The 24,078-nt window shown below is 37.5% G+C and overlaps 1 protein-coding gene across 1 annotated transcript in view; it reads left to right on the top strand.

The window, feature by feature from the left end:
• Window positions 1-24,078, top strand: part of THEMIS (thymocyte selection associated) — a 199,865-nt gene that overhangs the window by 42,624 nt on the left and 133,163 nt on the right. Inside the window, exon 2 of the mRNA XM_069077277.1 lies at window positions 13,169-13,327. Within this exon, the coding sequence (XP_068933378.1) occupies window positions 13,169-13,327 (159 nt within the window). The remainder of the gene's footprint in view (window positions 1-13,168; window positions 13,328-24,078) is intronic.

Raw genomic sequence — 24,078 nt, forward strand, 5'->3', positions numbered from 1 at the left:
GATAGATAGATAGATAGATAGATAGATAGATAGATAGATAGATAGATAGATAGATAGAGATAGGTAGATGTAGATATATCTATAACTATAGTCTATATGTCTATATATATATATATATATAATTGAATACTATTTGCTATAAGAAATGACAAAGAAGATGGTTTCAGAAAAGCCTGGGAAGACATATGAACAGGTGCAAAGTAAAGTGAGCAGAACTAGAAGAAAATTGTATACAGTAACAGTGATACTGTAATGATGATCAATTCTGAAAGATTTAGCTGCTCTGCTCAAAATATTGATCAGTGGCAATTCAAAAGGACTCGTGAAAAATGCTATCAACCTCCAGAAAGAGAACAGATGAATCCTGAGTGTAGATTGAAATGCACTTTTCCCACTTTATTTTTCTTGCTTTTTTCCCCACAACATGGTTAAGGTAGAAATATGTTTTGCATGACTTCATATATGCATGTGTTGTGGGTATTATTAACAATCATATTATTTGCCTTCTAAATGTATGGGGAAAGATGGAGGAGAGAGAGAGAGAGCATAGAACTGAAAAAAAGGTATTAAAAGGATTCAATATTTGATATTATTTTAAAAATACTATTTGGATCCCATCATCAAACATTCTCGTCAATAAAAAAGTATGTTTCAAAATTAAAATTTTATGAAAAAAATGTGCTGGAGGACAATAATAACTGATACTCTTATTGAAAAAAAAATAGATGCAAGGATGAGCTGGAACCAGCTCAAATCTGTCTCTTATAAGCCCTGTGTCAAATTTTCAGTATTAGCATTTGCACCTCAGAAATTGTCAAATGCTACAAATGAAGCTTTGATTTATTGTTTTGTTTATTGTCTAGATGTAAGAAAGTGATGGAGGAAATGTTAATCTTTTAAATTAAAAATTTTTGGAGAGCTGATTGCTAAACATTTACCAGCATATTACTGTTTGGAAGGAACCTCATTACTCATTTAATCCAATCTATGCACAAAAGAAATCCCCACTTTAACATCCCTGACAAATCCAGTGTCCGTTTAAATACTTCGAAGAAGGAAGAGCTGATATTATATTTCTAAGCAATTCATTTCACTTTTGGACAGCTCTAATTATTAGGAAATTTGTGTGTGTGTGTGTGTGTGTGTGTGTATGCGCGCGCGAGAGTGTGTATGCTAAACTAAATTTATCTCTATGCAACTTCTACCCATTGCTTCTGGTTCCTCTCTACTAACTGACACAATGGATAGAATGCCCAGCCTGCAGTCAGGAAGACTTGTCTTCCTGAGATCAAACCTGGCCTCAGACACTTCCTAGCTGTGTGACCCTGGGCAAGCCACTTAACCCTGTTTGCCTCAGTTTCTCATCTGTAAAATGCGCTAGAGGAAGAAATGGCAAACCACTACAGTATCTTTGCCAAGAAAACTCCAAAATAATGTCATAGAGAGTCAGATACAACTGAACAACAACAGCACTGAAGCCACATTGAAAACAAATGTCTCCCTGTGCCTAGGTGGTGCAGTGAATAGAGCACCAGCCCTGGAGTCAGGAGGACCTGAGTTCAAATCTGACCTCAGGCACTTAACACTTGCTAGCCATGTGACCTTGGGCAAGTCACTTAACCCCAATTGCCCTTCCAAAAAAAAAGAACAAAAAACGTCTCTTCCCTTCATGTGATTGCACTTCAAATGCTTGAAGATAACCATTATCTCTCATATGAGTCTTCTTCTCTAGGCTAACCAGGCCTAGTTTCTTATGAAGATGCTCATAAGGCATGGACGCAAGCCCTTCATCATCCTGCTTGCTCTGCCCTGGACACTCGCAGCTTATCATTGTCTTTTTTAGACTGCAGTGGTCAGAACAAAACACAATTTCCCAAATGGGGTCTTAGGAGGATAGAGTAGAGTGGGGCTGTCACTTCCCTATTCCAGGAAGCTCTGCCTCTCCTTACTGCAACCTAAAATCACATTAGTTTTTCTGGTTGCCAAATTATATTGCTGACTCATAAGGAGTTTGCAGTCCAGTAAAAGCTGCCCATATTTTTTTCAGAATAACTGCTGATGTTCTAACCATACCTTCCCCATCTTATACTTATAAAGTCGATTTGTTTGTACCCAACTGCAAGACCTTCCATTTATCCTTATTGAATTGCATCTGATTAGATTCAGCCCAATGCTCTACCCTGTCAAGATCCTTTTGGATCCCGACTCCGTCATCTACTGTGTAAGCTATTCCCCCGAGCTCTGTGCATCTGCAAATCTGATGAGCATATCATCTCTGCCTTTATTCGAGTCATTGATAAAATGCTAAATGGCACAAGGCCTCCTATATTTTCCTGAACTCTCTCCGCTGGAGACCTACCACACTGATATTGAACCATTAATAATAAATGCTCTTTGAGTATGTCCATATGACTAGTTATGAATCATCTTTATGACTGTCTACTCATTTGCTTTTTTGCCACAAAAATAATATGAAATACTACATCAAAAGCCTGGCTAAAACCTGGGTAAAATATACCTGCAACAAGTGCACTATCTCCTCTTCTTTGTTGCCTACACTTTAAGGCATTTGTATTTAGACACATTAAGCCATTGGTTTCATTACCAATTCCATTATTGGATTTTGTCGCTTATGATTACATGATTATTACAGATATTATACTCTTTATTATCTAACTTGGGGGTTTTAGATAGATAGATAGACAGATAGACAGATAGACAGACAGACAGACAGACAGACAGATAGATAGATAGATAGATAGATAGATAGATAGATAGATAGATAGATTAGATAGATGGATGGATGGAAGGATGGATAGATAGATCGAGATACATATAGATATAGCTATAGCTTTATATATCTATATATGTATATGTCTATATGTATCTATCTCTGTCTATATTAGTTGGTTGTTGTCCTTCATTCTCAAATAGGACCAAAATGACACCACTACGCAAGAGTCAAGTTTCAATGTGTCAGACTGTGACTAATCAGACCAATATGAGCTTGGAATGATCTACCACAGTTTGGGCACAAATAGTCCATGTGGACATTTAGGATTCTCTAAATTTGTTCATCCCACGTTTCCCTTGAGCTATTTCAATTCTGCTTTGCTTACAGAACACAGCACATTATAGAAAACACCACCTGATGTGGGCAGCTGAGTGGTCCTGTGCCAGTGTCTCCCATGTCACACAATCAATTCCAAAGTTCTTTTTTTTTCCCCCAAAGTTCTTAAGAGACACCTTGAGAGTGTCCTTATATTGCTTCTTCTGACCACCATGTGAATGCTTGCCCTATGTGAATTCTCCATAAAGTGTTTTTTTGCCAAGCATACATTTTGCATTCCAACAATGTGGCCAGCCTATTGCAGTTGAGCTCTCTGAAGCAGAGTTTGAATGTTTGGCATTTTAGTTTGAGTAAGGACCTCAGTGTCTGGTACCTTATCCTTCCAGGTGATCTTCAGAATTTTCCTAAGACAATTCAAATGGAAGGGATTCAGTTTCATGGCATGGCACTGGTAGACTGTCCAGGTTTCACAGGCATACAACAATGAAGTCAGTACAATGACTCTTTAGACCTTCAGTTTGGTAGTCAGTCTAATACCTCTTCTTTCCCATACTTCCCTTCAGAGCCTCCCAGACACTGAGCTAGTTCATATACATACATACATACATACACACACATACATACATACCTATATATGCATGTATACATTTATATTTTATATATGTATAGATAGACAGATATAGATAGATAAGAATTCTCCTCCTTCCCCCTTTTCCATAAGTTTAAAGGCATTTTGATGAGATTTATTAGACACCTGGCAAATATATTTTTACCTACTTTTTTTTAGGTGTACTTCATCAATGACCAGGAATTTGTCAACCCTATATTGGAATCTATGATCCAAAAATCCAGCTGCCATTCTCAGCTGCCACCTTCCTAGCTTGCTGTTCACTTCCCAAATCAGTTTTTTTTCTTATGTGTTTTGTTGTATTCAATGGGCAAAAGTGAGGAAAATATAACCTGTTATTCTTACAAATTTCAGTTTCTTGCCCTAGACTTCCTAATTGCTTACACTACTTTTTATGTTCTGTGTGAAAGTGTCCTTCATGCCCACATGAATCACCTGAAGTATCCATTTTATATGTTTAAAATATTCAAGTGGATTTGTGGTGGCTCAATGGATAGAGCATTGAACTTAAAGTCAGGAAAGCTATATGACTATGGTAATTCATTTAATCTCACTCAGCCTCAGCTTCCTCATCTGAAAAATGGGTTAATACTAGCACCTATATCATAAGTTTGTAGAGAGCATGAAATGATATAAAATATCTAACTTGCTTGGGTAACCTTAAAGCACTATGTAAATGTTAATGCTTATCATCATCATTATCATCACCACCGTCACCACCGCCGCCACCACCATCATAATCATCATTGTATCAAATTTAGCTGTTCCCCTCTGGTAATGCAACTCTTAGCCCATCTATTCCTGTCTTTTCTAGGAAACCCTGGCCTATGTCTAACCATAATTTTCCTACACTTTCTTTTGACATTAAGAGCATGTCAGTGGATGACCTGGACTATCCACCTGTTATCTCTTTCTCTTGCCACATGACCAACCGATTTTTCTTTCCAATCTTAAATTTTCCCCAGTAACATCCTTTACTTTGGTTCTACAAAGTCCCTAATGGTTATATGTTTCAATCTGCTCACACTTACCATAAGTTTCCCTATTGTCTTCTGTCTGATATTCACTTTTAATTCTGTACTGACTATCCATGATTCACAACCCTACAGCAAATTTGACAGAATGTTGTTGTTCAAAAGATTGGTCTTTGTTTCTGGGAGAAGTTTGGGATAAATAAAGGAGCTATGCAATAACTTGCATACAATCCAGGCCACCCTCTTCCTCATGCATAATTCATTATGCTTGATACAGCAAGCACAGGATTATTATAGAGACTTGTGTAAGAGATATATATGCAATCAAAAGATGTTGGACTAACCATCTATACAGAAAAAAATTTGGATGAATAATGCCAATGTTCATGTTTGACATTTAGTTAGAAAGACAACCAATGAAGCTTATCCATCTATATATATTTATATGACTATAAGTATTATTTTAGTATTTTGAATGATTGTGGAGGCTTATAGTTGCAAAATATTAAAAAATTACTTTTTCATTCACACTGTGATTTATTTAGGGATGAACATGACCCCCAAATATAACATTATTTTAGTAAGAAAGTAAGATTTGCTTTATAACAACCCACATTTTGACAACTATACCAGGAACATTTTACAGCTCATTCAACCAATACTTATTAAGCCAACAAATATCTATTAGATATATACTTTGGGCAAGACACAGGGGAAAAGACTGTAACTTTACTGCTGTAATCAATGATAGAAAAATTTTCAGTGACCTTTTCTATTGCCTTAGGGAAAAATACTGGGAATGTAAAGTGTGTAGGACTTGGAGTGAGGAAGACTTGGGTTTTAGATCTGGCTTTACCACTTACTAGAGTTGTGACCTTGACTCACTCTTTACATTCCTGGGCCTCCTTCTTCATCTATAAAATGATTGCCCTCACCAACCCCGAAAATCATTTTGGTTCTAAGTTATGCTCCTATGATACAAATGTAGACAAATTCCTATCTGTACATATGCACAGATGCATTTCAATTCATTTTCAATCACAAACATTTATTAAGTGCCTACTGGTCAGTGGATAGAATGCCAGGCTTGGAGTCAGGAAGATTCATCTTCCTGTGTTCAAAACCTGGTCTCAGACACTTACTAGTTTTGAGACCCTCAGCAAATCACTTAGCCCTATTTGTCTCAGTTTCCTCATCTGTAAAATGAGTTGAAGAAGGATTTGGTAAACCACCCCCCTAGTATTTTTGCTAAGAGTTGGACATGACTGAAATGACTGAACAACAAAATAAGGCAATTATCCTGCTAGATTGCTGGGGATATAAATACAAAAGTGAATACTATATACTTTGGGTATGGTAAGTGCTTGACAAATGGTTTTTCATTCATTCCCTTCATTCCCTGCCCTCAAGGATTTTGAATTGTGCTATGGGGGAATGCAACATGTTCAAAGATAAGTAAATGCAGAATACATATGACATAAATACAAAGTGCTTTGGGGGAGAGGCACTAACAATGAGATGAAGCTTGAAAGTCTTCTTGAAAGAGATGACCCTTTAGTTAATGCTTGAAGGGAATTAGGGATCCCAAGAATCAGAAGTAATGTGGAAAAATCATTCCAGGTATGTGTCAGGCATGGAGTCCAGAGATACAATTATGTGTATGAGGAATAGCAAATAGGTTAGTTTGTTTGGAGTACAGAGGAAAAGTAATGTACAATCATCTTGGAAATGTAGGTTGGAATCAGATTATAAAAGGCTATAAATTCTAAAGAGAGAGAGTTCATATTTTGTCTTAAATTCAGTGGGGTGCCGTTAAAGCCTTTTGAGTGGTGATATGTTCAGATCTTTGCTTTAGAAATCTTAATTTGGCAGCTGTGTGGAGGATGGATTGGAGAGTGGAGAGACCCTATGCTAGAAAAACAGTTAGTTTGGCTATGCTGCTGGCAGAGTGGATAGAACCTTGGGCCTAGAGTCAGAAAGATCTGAGTTCAAATGTGATCTCAGAGACAATAGTTGTGAGTTCTTGAGGAAGCCACTTAATCTCTGTTTCCTCCACTGTAAAGTGAGGACAGTCATAACATCTACCTTTTTATTTTTCTATAACTTGCTTTTTATATATTTGATTGAACGTTTTCTCCCCGATGAGACAATAAACTCCCTGGGACCTGTCTTTAGCTATTTTCTGTATCCCTAGAACTTAGTACATTGCTAGCATACAGTATGCACTTAATATTTATTAACTGATTGCTTAACTTACAGGGTTTTTGTGAGGAGCAAATAAGGATACTTGTAAAAATGCTTAACATGGTGCCTAGCACATAGATGGTGTTATATAAATGCCTATTCCCCTATGCACTCGTCCATATGAGAGGTGAGAAGATATGGTGTAGGATGGTAAAAGGTTTGAATGTAAGAAATTAGATCTGCATTAAATAAATTCTTCAAACATATGTGCAAGGAATGTGTCTCCTCCTTAGTGGGATTCCTGACCAGTTCTATTCCATGGGAGAGTCACAGTGGTCAAAAACCTGTAAGTACCTGTCCAACATAATTAAAGTCAACTGGTCTGCCCAATTCCCCTGGAAAGTTCTCTCAATAGTTCATCTGGAAAATTGAAATTGCCATTATAATGGTCTTTCTCTGCCCTATCAAGCACCAACTCTAGGGACATGATCAGTGATTATCTAATTTCACACTTATGAACTTCCTGCCCAGGGGTGAGCCTTCTTCGTAATTGGGTCTGTCCATTCTGAAGTAGGAAGTCCTCCCATCTATTCAAGTGTTTCGTTCCATTGTCAGGGTTGGGGAGTTAAAGGGTACCCACTAACCACCTTCACTATTGAGACTGTGAAGACAGCTTTATATGGTACAAAGAGCATTGCCTCTGAAGCAGCAGACCTCAACAATTCTCATTTTTACTCCCTGTGTGACCCTGGGAAAGCCACTTAACTTTTCTAGGCCACATCTGTGAAATGAAGGGATTGGACAAGATGACCTCTCAGAGTCCGAAGAGTTCCAAATCCATGATCCTAAGGCACTGAAATCTTGCCATTGGTGAACTTAAAAAAAGCTTATGTGGTGACTCAAGATACAGCACTGAGGAGCATGGTAAATGAAAACAATAATGGTCAATACAATATTTTTGTAATTATCATCACATAATGATGATTGGAGAAGGGGAACAACATGACATAATTAACAGAGAGCTGGATATGGATTCTATAAGACTTGGGCCTTTAACAATTCTGAACAGTGTGACATTGGGAAAGTCACTTAATCTAAGTCTCTGTTTAGTAAACTATAAAATGGGGGTCATGATACCTCTAGGACCAGCCTCAAAGAGTTGTAGAATTCAAATGAGCTCATGTATGCAAAGTGCTTTGCAAACTTTAAAATACTATATAAATGTAAGTTGTTATTATTATTTATTACTATTACAGACAGCTTGAATAGAGGATGAACCTCCAAGCCAGGAAGGTCTGAATTCAAATGCTATCTCTGACACATACTGACTATGTGACCCTAGGCATATCATATCATCTCAATGAGCAAGTCACATAATTTCAGTGTTCTAAATTGTAGGACTATAAGCTGAAGAAAGAGTTCCAACCTGCATGAGTAGAGGGAATTTCCTCATCCAAGTGTTTCTTGTACCAGTGGAGTCATAGAGCCTGTCCTTCTTGCTATTATTATAATTATTTTATTTTCCAATCCATACTTGGCATAAATTTTCATGATAACCACCAAACATTGTCTCTTTGATACCAACTTATTTAAGTGGTATGGAGTCCATGAACGAAACCTTTAATTTACCAAGCTCTAACTGTGTTAATTGACCATGGACAACCATTACATCCCATCTTGGTGATGAGACTCCCTTCTCTTTATGTGGAGTCAAAGTTATTCCCACTGTCTGAAAATAAAACCAGAGAAAAAATATCAAAACAGTAGTAGCTTTCGTCCCCACATACATATTTAACATGGTAGGAAAGATGGAGGAAAAAGATATTAACCAAAGGCTTTTGGATGCTCTGATGTGATCTCAGCACTGCTTATGTGGATTTTCAAACTAAAGATGGGCTTATAAAAGGATACAAATGTAGTTTTTTATTGAGCAAAATAGCAATCCCAAAAAGGTGATTTCAAAGGCACATGGCTCTTTAATTACAGCCTTCAGGGGCATTGTTTGATCACTGAAAATAGGCAGCCTTATTCCAGCTTTTCTCTGATGTTTGGCATTGTGCTGCAAACATATGCCTTGCTTTGGAAAGAATCATTCTGTAAAGACTTAATAGATTTAGGTTTTGCATGTTTGTGATGTATTCCTTGGGGTTAAGAGGAAGCCATAAAAAAAAAAGGATTCTTATGTTTATATGTATTCCAGGTACATTTTGGCTCCCATAATACCATAATGCATATAAAATTGTGTGTGGCTTTTCAAAGGTCATAAAAATAGATGATGCCCTTAGGCCTGGGACCTATCCTCCTGGTGAAAAGGAAGTTCAAAAGCCTTCTTAGATGATCCATGACTAAATAAACCAAAAACAAGTACTGGTTTTGCATTCAGAGAAGTTGAATTCATTTCCTGCCTTGGAAACATGTTAATTATGCCACATTTATCAAGTCCTTTACCTTCCCTGGACCTCAGTCCTTTTATCTGTAAAATGAGGTGGGTTGGATTAGTTGTCCTCTATCATACCTTCCAGATCCAAATATGTTTTTCTATGACTCTAAAAGTTCTTAAAGGCAGATTAATACCTAAAGAGGCTTTATCTGTAATAGAGTAATTGGAAAGGTTTTGAAAGGCGAGGGAAGGTCTGTAGAGGAGAGGCCATTATTTTCCTTACCTGGCCTTTCACAGGGATTAGAATTAAAAGCCTCTTCACCACATGGCTCTCCCAAGTGCCACTATTGTTATTGGTAAATCCTTTTTCAGTTGCATCCAACTCTCTGTGACCCCATTTGGGATTTTCTTGGCAACAATTCTAGAGTGGTTTGCCATTTCCTTCTCCAGCTCATTTTACAGATGAGGAAATTGAAGCAAACTATTAAGGAGGTTAAGTGACTTGCCCAGGGACACACAGCTAGTGAGTTTCTTAGGCCAGATTTGATCTCTGGAAGTTGAGTCTTCCTGATTCTATCCCTGGAGCTCTACCCACTGTGCCACCTAACTTTCCTAGTTGCCATTATCATGGGCAGAATGGAATGTCACTCCCAAAGACAATGCAGCCAGGGTCCCTGCCTGGTATTATTGAGGAAGGGAGTCATGGTGTGAAATGGCCATGTGTTTCTCAGGACAACAGATCTCTTTTACCTCTTTCATTAGTAAACTCCCCTTAGTACCTGACTTTTATATACTTTTCATCTTCTCATCCTCCAAGAAATCTCACCCTCTCCTGAAGACATGTCATTTCTAATTACTCTTTTTGGTCTGTGATCTTTTGGAGTCAGAATTATGAATACTGTAGATTTCACATCTGTAACATCTCTCTTCCTTCTCTCTTTTGACAGTGCCATTACAATATTCTAGTAGAGGACCAATTACATCACAGGGTGATATCTTCACTTGCACATGAATTGGATTTAAGTGAGGCAAAGTTGAACAGAGTCATAAGTCTCTTTCTTCCATTTGTTGAAGTCTAGAAGAAAAACAAAAGTTAGGATCATGATGACAATAATGATCCAATGGCCTGAGATGAAATGGACACTCTTGGCGCCTTCAATGTATGGCCAAGCTATAAGATGGGCTAAACCAGGTTGAGGGTAAACCACAGTCCTCAAACCCATTGGTGAGTTAGGGGAATGTCTACCACCAAGCTTATGAAGATTTCCCTTGAAAAAATGGGCTAATGAGAAAAATTTGTTCTAATGGCCACAAAGGGAGCTAAAGCAGTCACTGTTGGTTACCCCCAACCTGGTTTAGCCCATCTGACAAGAGAGGACAACAGGTGATATGATCACTATTTATATGCTATGGCTTCTTGGAGCCACTGGTGAGAGTTGGGTAAAGGTGGATGCCAAAGGTTGAAAAGGGCTCAGCAAGCCTTCACCCCAAAGATGCTAGACCTCCTTGAACACTTCATGCACCCTCATGGAGGAGAGTTGTAAGAAGACTGGAGAGGTAGGAAAAGACCAGGTTGTAAATGACTCTAAACACTGAACAGAGGATGGTGTATTTCATCTTGGTGGTCATAAGCAACTATTGGAGTTCTTTGAGCATGGGTTCATATCATGAGACCTAAGCTTTAGGAAAATCACCTTGGCTACTTAGAGGAGGATGTATTCAATTGGGAAGACATTTGAAGTAGGGTGAACAGTTGGTGAAGAATGATCACAGGAAATTGAGAAAGAGCAGCTTGGACAGATAGGAAAAGGTGAAAGAGTGCAGCATCACAAAAGTCTGGTGAGAAGAATGTATTCAGAAAAAGAAGGTAATCAATAATACCAAGTGCTAGGTCACTTGGTGGCCTAGGGGTTGGATGTCTAGACCTGGAGTTCAAATCCTGCCATTGTATGACTCTGGGCAAACCGCTTAACTTCTATCTGCCCCAGTTTTCTCATCTATAAAAGGGGGATGACAACAGCACCAACATCCCAGGTTGATTTTTTTCTTTTTTTTTTTTGAGGATAAAATAAGATGATATTTGTAAAGTGCTTAGCAAAACTTAAATTTCTATACAAATACTCCGCTAAAATGCTACAAAGAGGTCAAGAAGGAACAGGATCAAGAAGAGGTGATTAGATTTTTTTTTAACTTAAAAAAAATCATTGTTAACTTTGGAGAGGACAGTTTCTGTTGAATGATGGACTCAGAAGGTAGATTTAATACATGGGATTTAGAAGAGAGCAAGAGGAAAAGAAATGGAAATATCTAGCGTAGATAGCTTTCTTAAGGAGTTTAGCCACTATGGGAAGGAGAGATAACAGGGTTGGTAGCATCAAGTGAGGATTTTCTAAGGTTGGGGGAGACATGCATATGTTTGTGGGAAACTGAGTAGTAGGTGATATATATGGAGAGATTGAAGATAAGGGAGAGGAAAGACAAAAGTGGGATGTGGGGAGTACTGTGTAGAGAGAAGGGGTTGGTTTTGGCAAGGAGAAGGTCTATCTCTTCATCTGAGATCAGAGGGAGATAGGAGATTGGGAGAAGATATCTTGATTATGTAAAATGAGGAGGGGGAAGAAGGAGCTCTCCACAAACAGCCTCAGCTTTGTCCCGTGAAGTTCGAGGCAAAGTGAAAGAGTTCAGGGAAGAATGCTAGGCAGAGGCATGAGGAAAGATGAGAAAATTTGTAGCAGCTGCTGTGGGAAGGATGGCTAGTCAATCAAGGTTTTAAATAATTGTATTTTTATGAAACATGATTAAATTAAGTTTTAGTAATTGAAAGGTGATACAACATGTATGAAAGGAGAAGTATGCGTGAGTGATGAATTATGAAGAAAGGAGAGGAGAACCAAGAGAACAACATATACAAAGAATACAATAATGTAAGCAATAGCAATACATCAGCTGAAGTCTACTAATTGTCAATAGTTCTGGCCATTAGAACTGATAATGAAACATACCTCCTTTTTTATTTTTGGAGGGCAATTGGGGTTAAGTGACTTGCCCAAGGTCACACAGCTAATTTTTGTGTTAAGTGTCTGAGGCCAAATTTGAACTCAGGTCCTCCTGACTCCAGGGCCGGTGCTCTATTCACTGCACCACCTAGCCGCCCCAACACACCTCCTTCTTATTAGTAGAGAAGTGGGAAACTATGGATATGGTATCAAGTGGTTTTGATAATGACAATAGCAAGATGTTGGATTTATATATAGTATTTTTCTAGTTTAAGTCAATTTCCTTTTCAACTAGCAATGTTTTCAAACAGATATACAAATTTCTATACTACCACCAGAAGAAATGTTTCCTGTTTACATTTTCCCCCTTGTTATAAAAGGTGTGTTTATTTTGTGGGGAGGTGAATATTAGAAGAAATTGTTGTTCTGTTGTTTTCAGTCTTATTTGACTCTTTGTTCGGCCATTTGGGGTTTTCGTCACAAAGATATTTGTCATTTCCTTCTCCACCTCAAATAGATGAGGAAACTGAGGCAAACAGGGTTATATGACTTGCTCACAGTCACCCAGCCAGCAAGTGTCTGAGGCCAGATTTGAACTCCAAGAATATCAGTCTTCCTAAGTCTAGGCTTAACACTCTGATCACTGTGCCACCTAGCCACCCCAAGGAGAAATTACTATGGTATAAAAAGCAAAAGGCATCAACAATTTTTTAAAACCAATTTTAATAATTTTCATCAAATGCTAAAAGGACTTAATTGATGATCATGATGATACAGGGTATCCGAAAAAGCTTAGTGCAGTTTTAAATTTTGATGCCTTAAAACTGTGCTAGGTCTTCTGGAACACACGTAATATCCAAGGTATTGACTTATGTCCTTCATGGAGATAGTGGGACTTGAGCCACTTTACAATAAATCTTTATTCTTTTCCTTTAGGTTCTATTTATGAAATGTTTGGAAATGAATGCTCCCTGTCCACAGGAGAAGTGATTAAAGTCAACAGTTTCAAAATAAAGAAGGTCATGGCTAACACTTGTAAGGAAAATGAAGATGGTCAATGTTCTCCTAAATTTGAACTCCCTCTAAATTTTCCAGGTACAGTATCTTGTGGTTATGTTATCTATTACCTCTCCTTATCGGAGAAACTGCAGGGTTGTTGGGGTTTTTTGTTGTTATTTTTTTTTTAACACATTCACACAAGTAACAGGAATAAAGCAATAGTTCCCACTCTAGGGCAAATGATCTGTCATCCTCATTCATAACTTTGCTTTATATATATTTGAGAAATCTTTATTTTAAGATGTCGTCTTAACTTGGCTTATTTTGATTTGGAATCCAGACAATTCAAGCAATTTAAAAGAACAATAGAAATTCTTGAGCTTTAAATTTTCTCTTTCTTCTTCTTAAACTTCCTTTACTCAAAACTCTGAGTGACATATCTTTTGTAAGGAACATTTTTCCCCTTCAACTCCAGGTCCACATCTATGTTGTTAGACATTTTCCAAATGAAAGCTATTTTATTTGATGATGATAATAGTAAGAGGTTGGATTTATGCACAGTGTCTTTCTAGCTTAGGCCAATTTCCTTTTCAACTAGCAATGTTTTCTAACAGATGTTCAGATTTCTATCCTTCCACCGTAAGAGATGTTTCCTGTTAAAGCTGACATGTTTGCCAACATTTTCACAAGGCCAGTTGTTCCTCAAGACATTCCTTTGAGCTTTTTTCTTGGCTTTATATTTATTGCATGATTTGAGTGGATGTTTGGAGAAGTAATTTAAGACATATTTGCAGTTGGGGTAGTCAGTTTTAAAGGAAGAAAAGGGGTTGTAATGAGTATAAAATCAGAGAATGCCTTCTTATCAAGATGGCTGCTTTGTAATACAGCATACACCTGTTCATATTCTCCCTCTAGGAAGTCATTTGGCTATGGATTTGAGCATGTAGACTGGGTTAAATAAGGGGAAAGCCTGGCCCCTAAAGAGAAGGGTGAGATTCTTTTTTTCTAAAACTCTGGATCATTATATCCCTGTTCTAGGGCTCTGAGGAGATCAGACTCATTTCTAGGGTATTTCCATAAGGGAAATTGATACTATTCATCAAATGTGTTGGTAAAACAAAGGTTGGGAGGGAGGAGTGAATAATGAATGCCCTAGATAACAGAGTCAGGATCTGAAACAACATTGACTGTCCAGAGCATTAAGCTGAATCTAATAAGATGAAATTCAGTAGGGATAAATGTAAAGTCTTACACAGATCTTTAACCTGTAAAAAGTGTGACATGGGTGATGCATGGTTAGATAGCAGTTCTTCTGAAAAAAAAAATCTTGGGATTTTAGCAAACTGCAAACCCAAGGTATCGTAGCAACCAAAAGAACTAATTTGATCTGGGATGCTTTAAGAGAAGCAAAAGTTCCAGGAAGGTACAGATTTGTTAGACTAGATACTCTGCTTTGATGAGACCACATTTGGAATGTTATTGTCAGTTTTGTTTGCCACAGTTTAGGAAAGACATTGAGAAAGCCTTCCTTTAGGACAGAAACAATTCCATTTTTTTCTTCACAATGATAAATTGTATCATGAATTTAATTACACTGAACCAAAGAGTATTAGACTAGAAGTCAAGAATACCTGGGTATTCTGACTCTGACTCTTATGTGCCACGAGAATGGTGGGAAATGTTTTAAAACTAGTTCTTGACATTTTCCCTATCACTTTCTTAAGTGTAAACAGTAACAGAATAAGAACTTAGATCCAGATTTGTAGTCTTTGACCATTTCTTAGGTGTAAATGTATACCCTGAAAATAGCTGCCTCCAGCACATCCTACTATGTGTCCAAGCGATCATGTCATTCAACTGTTCTAAGCCTCAGTTTCCTTATCTGTAAAATCAGGATAGTAATACCTGTAGTGTGTTGATGATTGCTGTCCTTCATTTTCAAAGAGAACCAAAATGACATCACTTTGTTAGAGTCAAGTTACAATGTCTGACTGTGGTCAATTAGACCAATACAAACTCAGAATGCTCTACCACAAGTCAGACACAAATAGAACATTTGGGGCGGAGATGTCTCTAAATTTGGACATCTCACATTTCTTTTGTATTTCACATTTCTGCAGTATGTACTTCACAGATGAATGATGGGATTCAAATGACAGCATATATGTAAAATACCCTACAAACTTTAAAGTACTAAATAAATGTCAGTATTTCATATATACATATATATTTATTTAGTACTATTGTGTTTTTGTATATGTGCATACACAAACACACGCACACACACATATACATAATGGAAAGCCTTATTAGAGGTATTTATTGCTGTTTATTAACATGAACATTCTCATGATGCAGTGGGAAAGAATACTGAATTTGGAATCAAATGACATGGTTTCAAATCTTACCTCAGACAGTTAATCACTATGTGGCCTTGGGCAAGTCACTTTACCTTAGAGGACCTCAGAGTGTTAGGCTAAAGGACTAAACCCTCTCCCTTTTAAAATCTATGATCCTATGATCATCTAGAGACATCTAATAGCACTAGAGGATTGCAAAATGTAACAACAGGCTTTGGAATAATGGAAAAATTCATAGAAAATAATAATGCTCTTTATCATGAAATAGGGATTGCATGTGACTCATGGAAAATAATGTATATGGAAATTTTACTTCTTATATGAATTACATGCCTACCAGATAAAATGAATTTTCCACACAATCCCAAAAGGTTTCAGTCATTTTGATTGAAGAGAGATATTTTCACTTTAATAGAATTGTTATCTTAAGACAATCATTGAATTGACTGAAAGAAAAAAATATATACTAAACAAATGACTCTGTTCCCATTCATAAAATAAGTGTACTTTATATAAAGACGTGTTAAAAAAAACCCCTCCATTTTCCTGTTGATTTATTTAGGTGAAGGTAAATGTTCTATTTTAATATTATGCCAACTATATTTCTGCCACTACAGTTAAAAATGATGAAAAACACATTCTATGTTATTTCTAAACATTATTCATTGCATTATTATCTACCTCTTAGGTGTCTGTGGCCTTTACAGTTAGACCTTTATACTGTTAAAAAAAAATCTAACAATTTTTTTTTGCCTACCTTTTCCTTCTTTATGTTTAAATCTCAATTGCAAATAGAAAACAATACTGAATTTACTTTAAAAAGAAACTTTCAGATATCTTCATTTCCTTAAAAATAAAACCTCTGTATCTGGGTTTATAAAAATATATATTAAGGGGCAGCCAGGTAGCACAGCGAGTAAGAGCACTGGCTCCAGTGTTGAGAAGACCTGGAGATCGAATCCCGGGCTCAGACACTTAGCACCCACCCAGAAACACCTGGCCCTGTAACCTTGAGCAAGTTACTTAACCCCAATTGCTTAGGGGCGGCCAGGTGGCTCAGTGAGCAAGAGCACCAGCTCCAGTGTCGGGATGACCTGGATCAAATCTGGGTTCAGATACTCAGCACCACACCCAGAAATAACTGGCCATGTAACCTTGAGCAAGTTACTTAACCCCTATTGCTTTAAAAATATCTATATATATATCTATATATATATATCTATATATCTATATTAAGCTAAATTACATCTCAAAATATAAGTATTTGGCAATAGATATACAAATATAGGCATATGTGTTTTTTCACAGAATTTGATGGTAACATGGCTATCTAGGAATCTCTCCTATAACATAAAATATGTATGTGTATTTATATACATATATACACATGCTCACATATATATATACACATATACATATGTATATATACATATATATACAGTATGTATGTGTATATGGGAGGATGGGATTAGTCAATAGGAACAAATCTGCTAATTTAAAATATTTTATTTTTTCACTCAGGTAATTATTTGTTAATTTATTTTTGCATTCTAATCTGGGTATTTCATACTTCATCAGGGGAGGGACCTTTGATTTTATTAGGTTATGAGAACTCCCCAAGCACATGCAGATTGGCAGATGTCTCATTTATCATCTTAGAAAGTTGCCTGGGACTCTGAGAAGTTACTATGACTTGCCCATGGTCTCAGACCTACAATGTGTCAAAGACAGGACTTGAATTTAGGGGCTTCTTGACTTCAAGTCTAGTAGGGATATAGTTAGTTCCCCTAGTGCAAAGCACTATCCTGTAGTATGGACTCCCCTGGAAGGAAAATCCTCTTGTGAATGCCAGAGAAGCATCCTTTTCCACACATTTGAAAAAACTGTGCAATAGAGTATGGAATTCAGGATACTTGCTCATCTTCATTGTGATATTAGGTCCCTGTGGCAGCTCTGCCCGACATACAAAGCCTCACCCGTGATGCCTTTTTTCTCTCTGAGAGGCCTGTTGCCCACCAAAACTTCACTTTCTCAACTTCCCAGATTCCAGAAGTTTTAAATTTGGAGTTAATTATGAGGCAACCCCTGAAGCTGTTACTGGCCAAGAAATTTTCCTTCTTTGGTTCCTAGGCTATATTCTGAGATTGACTGCCTTGGAAATCCCCTTTCTCTGCTTAGGAAGCTCAGTTAAGGTCCTCTCAAAGTCAGAGCAGATAGCAAGACATCCCCTAGGAGCTCTTACCACTTGGCCATATGGTTTCTTTCTTCACAGTTGCCATATCGCTAACAGATTATCTCATGGTGTCCTCAAGACAGGACATTGACTAAACATTATTGAGGAATTCTCTGCTTGGCATGCATGGCAGAGTATGTTAGTCCCACCAGCTCTTCAAAATGCTTTGGGCCAGGTTAGCCACTAGCAGCCCTTGGCTAGATTGACTCATCTCTGCTGTGTTCCTAGCATCTCCCTGGAAGAAAGGAAGATGGGAAAAGGCCTCTCCCCCAAGATCTATTCACTCCCCCTTATAGGTAAATACAAAGGGGTGGCTTTTCCTATGACTTTGCATTCTATACAGTGGAAAGAAGGGGAAGAATTCATTTTGGGGCAGTCTACATGGGGGCAACTCTTCCTTCAGGATGGCCAAGAGGCGTATCCAGGGCATTCATACATATGTTTTTTTAACACACACATATACACAATATATACAAACAACCATACATGTATACATATGTATATGCACACATATGTATATATTTTCTATCTATGACATGTAATCAAAAGTCCCAAAGATAGCCTCAATAGCCTGGGGCTAATCTAGTTGATGAGGGAATTCTCTTCATCAATCCCCTAGAAATGATTCTTTCAGGAGTGGCAGGGGCTTTGTTCCTTTTTTTTTGGCAAAGGAGACCTTTCATGTTACCCTAACCTGAGTCAAACTAAAACAATGGCACTCATTTGTGTGCTACTTTCAGAGCTTGCCACCAGTAACCCGCCCCCGGCTTTTTGTTCTGCCTTTCCATCTTCCTAACTACTTTGCTTCTGCCAGCCTGCTTGCCAAATCCAGCTTTCTCTGCAGAACTCTGTGGGAACCACCCAAGCTGAATTCCAGATTAGACCTACTAAAGTGGATCGTTTTATTTTAACATTGATATTGCCTGTAAATTGGAGGCAGCTAGGTGGCACAGTGAACAGAGCTAAGACATCTTCCTCAATTCCAATCTGGTTTTAGATGTGTGCTAGTTGTTTGACCCTGGGCAAGTCACTTAACTCTGTTTGCATCTTCATCTGTAAAATGAAATGGAGAAGGAAATGGCAAGCCACTTCTATATCTTTATCAAGAAAACACCCAAAAGGGATCACAAAGAGCCAGACATAACTGAAACAAGTCAATAACAACAGCAGCAGCACCAACAATTGTCTGAGGCTCTGAGAAGTTAAAGGACTCAACTAGGCTCACATAGTAAGTGGTAGAGGCAGGATTTGAACCCAGGTCTTCCTGACTCCAAACTCAGCACTCTAAGCATGCCAGGCTTTAATTCTTTTGCAAGACCCATGGAATGAAGTCAAGGCTCTGGACTACCTTTCAAGACCTAGGAAGAAAAAGGAGAGGAGCTCTTTGTGTTGATGATGGTAATAGTGGAGATGTTCGTCTTTGTTCAGCATTCAAATCAAAATCTATTTAAAACCCCAGCTTCAAAGGGAAACTATATTATGCTTATGTTGGAAAATTATATGGTTTCCTAATTTGAATTTAATGTGAATGGATTTTAATTGTTTTGCATAACCATGGGTAACAGATTTGGGGGGGGGAACGCTGCATGGTAAACATCAGCAAATATGTCAGGCAAGGCACCACATTAGGGGGAAACACCACAGCATATGTTGACAGCGAAAGAAGAATTGCTGCTGTTCACCCTTCACACCAGAATAATTTTTTCAATATTTACCTCCCATGTGTAGAGCGAGAAACATATGGGTCTTTCCATAATCGTAAGCATAAACAGGTGGCTACTTAGGTAGGTTTAATTCGCAGGCAGCATCCATATTGGAGCAAAGCAATCAGCTCCACATGGCTCCCCAACTCTTTCTGCTGACATTCCATTAGCAAAATTAAGACCGTTTAAATAAGGGGGAGTGTGGAGTCCTCCCTAAATTGGTTTCAAAAAACCCCTTTCAGAGCCATGAATAACAGAAGCTCTGGGAAGTGCCTTTGCATTTTGTGGTTTCTTTTCTTTGAAGGAGCTGTAGCAGCTGAGCATAATGAGACTGAGTAAATCAACATTCACATTTTAAATGTGCTGACACTTTTTGTTTTGCTGTATAACCAGCTTATTATAGATAGGGAATTGTGAGAGTGAAATATTAAGCAACACATGGGGCAGGGGGTCAGAAGAAGTGGAAGGTTGGGTCATTTCTCCCTCCCCGACACCCTTTCCCTATTTTAGGGAACATGACTTAAGAATGCAGGAAATTCTTTTCAGTCAAGTAGAGTCTGTGGAAATACTTGGGGGTGGGGGAAGCTGGGTCTAACCTAGATTTCTCTTCTCCATGGATTTTGAATCACTCAAGGGGACTTCTGTTGTCAATTTAATCTCTGGAATTATGCTCCCAGAATGCTGAGAGCTGAAGAGGTTAGCTGTTCTGATGTGCCCTTCTCCTGGAATTCCCCAAACCAGTTGTCAACTAGGGGCAGCATTAGACATCTCACTTCTCTATTATGGTGTTCTCTTATGTTCCCTTGATTGAGATAGGTCCCTAGAGCCTTTTAGAGATCGTCTCCTTCCCTCATGTTTGGGCAGGGTAGTCTCTGCAAACAGGTACAAGGATGCTACTCTACTTGAACGCAGAAAAAAGTCACAGGGAACTGGGGTGACCTCATGAGGGTTCACAGTTCACAATATCTTCTAGGCACATAATCTTTTCTCTCTTTCTTTCTCTCTTTCGCCTTTTGGAGGGTAATTGGGGTTGAGTAACTTGCCCAAGGTTACACAGCTAGTGTGTGTGTGTGTGTGTGTGTGTGTGTGTGAAGTGTCTAAGGCCAGAACCGAACTCAGGTCCTCCTAACACTGGGGCCAGTGCTTTACTCACTGTGCCACCTAGCCGCCCCTTATGTTTCTTTCTTATCTCTACTTTTTTGAGGAGAAAGGTTTTTAAATATAAATCATTGTAGATGGCAGTTTTATGGATAAATTATCATTCAAGCAGACCCCTTAGGCAGAAAAAGCAAGGATTCTTATGTTATCATTGCTAAATAAAAAATCATTTAGTAAGTAGCCATGGTATGTTAGGTTATACACATGTCACTGTGCTCTCAAAGGAATGCATATGTTAAGGAGATGGGGATTTAAAAAATACTTTTGTGGAAGTTTCAGAGTTATTCATCCATAAAGAAAGAAAGGAAGAAATATAGAAAGGAAGGAAGGAAGGAAGGAAGGAAGGAAGGAAGGAAGGAAGGAAGGAAGGAAGGAAGGAAGGAAGAAAGAAAGAAAGAAAGAAAGAAAGAAAGAAAGAAAGAAAGAAAGAAAGAAAGAAAGGGAGGGAGGAAGAAAGGAAGGAAGGAAAGAGAAACCACACAAAAAGCCTTAGGCATTTAATCTATTTCTTTACCTCTATGCAGATCCAGTTTAAACTATTTCATATAGGTATGATTCTAATCTAATTTTGAAAATATATTTACAACTACACAGCCTTCCTAAATCAGTCCTTTCAGTTTTTAACAATTTTTCCTATTGGGAAACAATCCTATACAAATTGTGGTAGATTTTTCATGGTGAAGCCTTAACTCAGCTTCTCTTTTTTTGCCTTTGAAGGTGGATATCAGTTCATTACATCTGTCTGTATAAGAATTACTTATATACTTTTATATCCTACTTAAGTTTCTCCTAAGTCTTTTCTTCAGTACAGAGTGATTTCAGTTCAATACAGTTCACCATAGGAATATATCATTTAGTGCCTCCTGTGTAGAGAGGATACAAAGTTTAGATAAGATATAGTCTCTGTCCTCTTAGAACTTACAGTCTAGTGGAAGAGTGGGAGGGGGAAACTCGGTGGTGCAATAGAGTGCTAGACCTGGAATCAGGATGATTCATTTTCACTTCATGAGTTCAAATCTGGCTTCAAATACTTACTAGCTGTGTAACCCTTAACACTGTTTGCCTCAGTTTCCTCATCTGTAAAATGAGCTAGAGAAGAAAATGGTAAATCATTCCAGTATCTTTGCCAAGAACACTCCAAATTCAGAGTCAGACACAATTGAACAACAAGAATGGAGGGAGTTAAGAACTACACCCTGATTATCATAATACACAATTAAATACATGATGAGTGCTTAGAGAGGTAGAAAACAAAGTACTATGTGAGGTCTAAGGGAGAAAAGATCATTTCTGGGAATCAGGAAAAGCCCTAATAACATAGCTAGTAGTCATGTAGTACTTTGAGGTTTGTAAATCACTTTACAATTTTACAAGTTTATGGAAGAGGTGTCATTTGAGATGTAAATATGACATGAATACAGAGATTTGCTGGCTTGTAACTGTCTCATTGCCACAACTATTCCTTTTCATAATCTGGTCAGGGAAATTTATACATCTTCACTATTCCCTAGTTCCATGCTTTATCTTTTGCTGTGACATTCATTAGGCCAGAATTACATGTACCAAGTTGAGTTCCTTACCTCAATCAAGATTATAGATTCTTAACCTTTTTTTTTTTGAGCCATAACCTCTTTTGCAATTTGATAAAACCTATGTAACCCTTCTAAAAATATTTTCAAATACATAAAATGAATAATATTACCAATGATTAGTAAAAATAAAGATATATCTGTGTGTATGCATGTGTGTGTATATCTATCTATCTACATTTATTTATATCTATATAATCTGGAGTTAGTACATACCTCAGAGACACACTCATTTTACAGATGAGGAAACTGAAGCCTTGTGAGGTTAAATTCATTTGCCCAAGGTCATAAATCAGTGTCAGGAGTAAGATAAAAAGTTTTACTCCAGCAGCAAATCTATTTCACTATATCTCAGGGTGATATGAAGAATTTGGAAAGGGTTCAGAAGATCAGTACCCAGAAATAGAAAATAAGATGCAAGTCACCCAAATAAGTGTGGAATTAAATGAGAAAGAGAAAAAGAGGGAAGAGACAAAAATAGACCAATGTTTGGGAATGAAAGGACAAAACAGTGAATCCTACCTCTGAGCAGGGGCATGGAACACTGGAACTATTTTTTTTAAAGCAATTGGGGTTAAGTAATTTGCTCAAGGTTACACGGCCAGTTATTTCTGGGTATGGTGCTGGGTATCTGAGTCCAGATTTGATCCCCAGGTCATCCTGACACTGGAGCCCGGTGCTCTTACTCGCTGAGCCACCTGTCCACCCCTGAACATTGGAACTATTAAAGAAATAGAAGATTTCAGATAGTAATTCAACTTTGGAGTAATTTTCAACACTTTTAAGGCATTTTATCTCTTAAGTCACTATTTTTATATGATGAATGAGACTCTTGATGCCTACTGTAATTCAGAAGATCCCTTTTGCCCCTAAAAATACTACAACCTACAAAACTAGAAATCAATATCTATTATTTTTCTGATGTTAAAATATTGTGGTGTAAAGATAACAAATTATCTAATAATTATAATATTTTTCAGTGAATATTTTATGGTAAAAATAATATATGGATTTTTGCCCACTCTTTGAAAAAGAAGCAAAATTGATGTCAAATTTATCACTATTAGGCCTAACTGGGCATTTTTAAATGTTTGCCTACAATCATGGTGGAAATGGACTTTCATTTCAGTCAGACTAGAATGTAGGGGAAGGTTGCCCTAGGTTATATGGCACTTGGTAGTTTTTTATTAAGAAGGAATATTTTGTTGACTTCTATAACTCATGAAGTGATAGGTTAATCAACCATTTCTGCTATATTCTCCCACTTATTTTTTTCAACTATTCACATAATCATATACGAAGGGAAAATACACAGAACCATAGAAACATTTTTCTTGTAATGTGGATTTCTAGGGAGAAAACTCCAAAGGGTGCAATTATTTTGAGATAATGATGCTGCTAAGGGAATAAGGCATCTCAGTTAAATCTTTTTCTTTGTTATACTACTTTGTAATATCCTGAGGTTTCTAATTACTTTAGCATAACCAACCCACCTACCTGAAAACATGAATTTATTCACAGGGGGACTTCTACAAATCATCAGTTAAGTTATGCAAGTTTTTATCCCTTCCTACTATATTATTTTAAGTAGATCTCTGGCAACTATTGCAAGAATTGTTGAATTGTATTTAAGGGGCTAACTTAGATTGTAGGGTTTGAAAGGTGAATTTTCCCATACACAGAAATGGGATTAAAGAACAAGTTGTGATATATGATTGTTACAGAATGCTATTGTTCTATAGAAAATAATGAGCAGGATCATTTCAGAACTACTTGGAAAGACTTACAAGAACTGACGCAGAGT

The sequence above is a fragment of the Petaurus breviceps genome, unplaced genomic scaffold (assembly GCF_028583685.1).
Source record: "Petaurus breviceps papuanus isolate PSGF00001 unplaced genomic scaffold, PetGlider_PUasm1.0 90977, whole genome shotgun sequence".
NCBI lineage: Eukaryota > Metazoa > Chordata > Mammalia > Diprotodontia > Petauridae > Petaurus > Petaurus breviceps.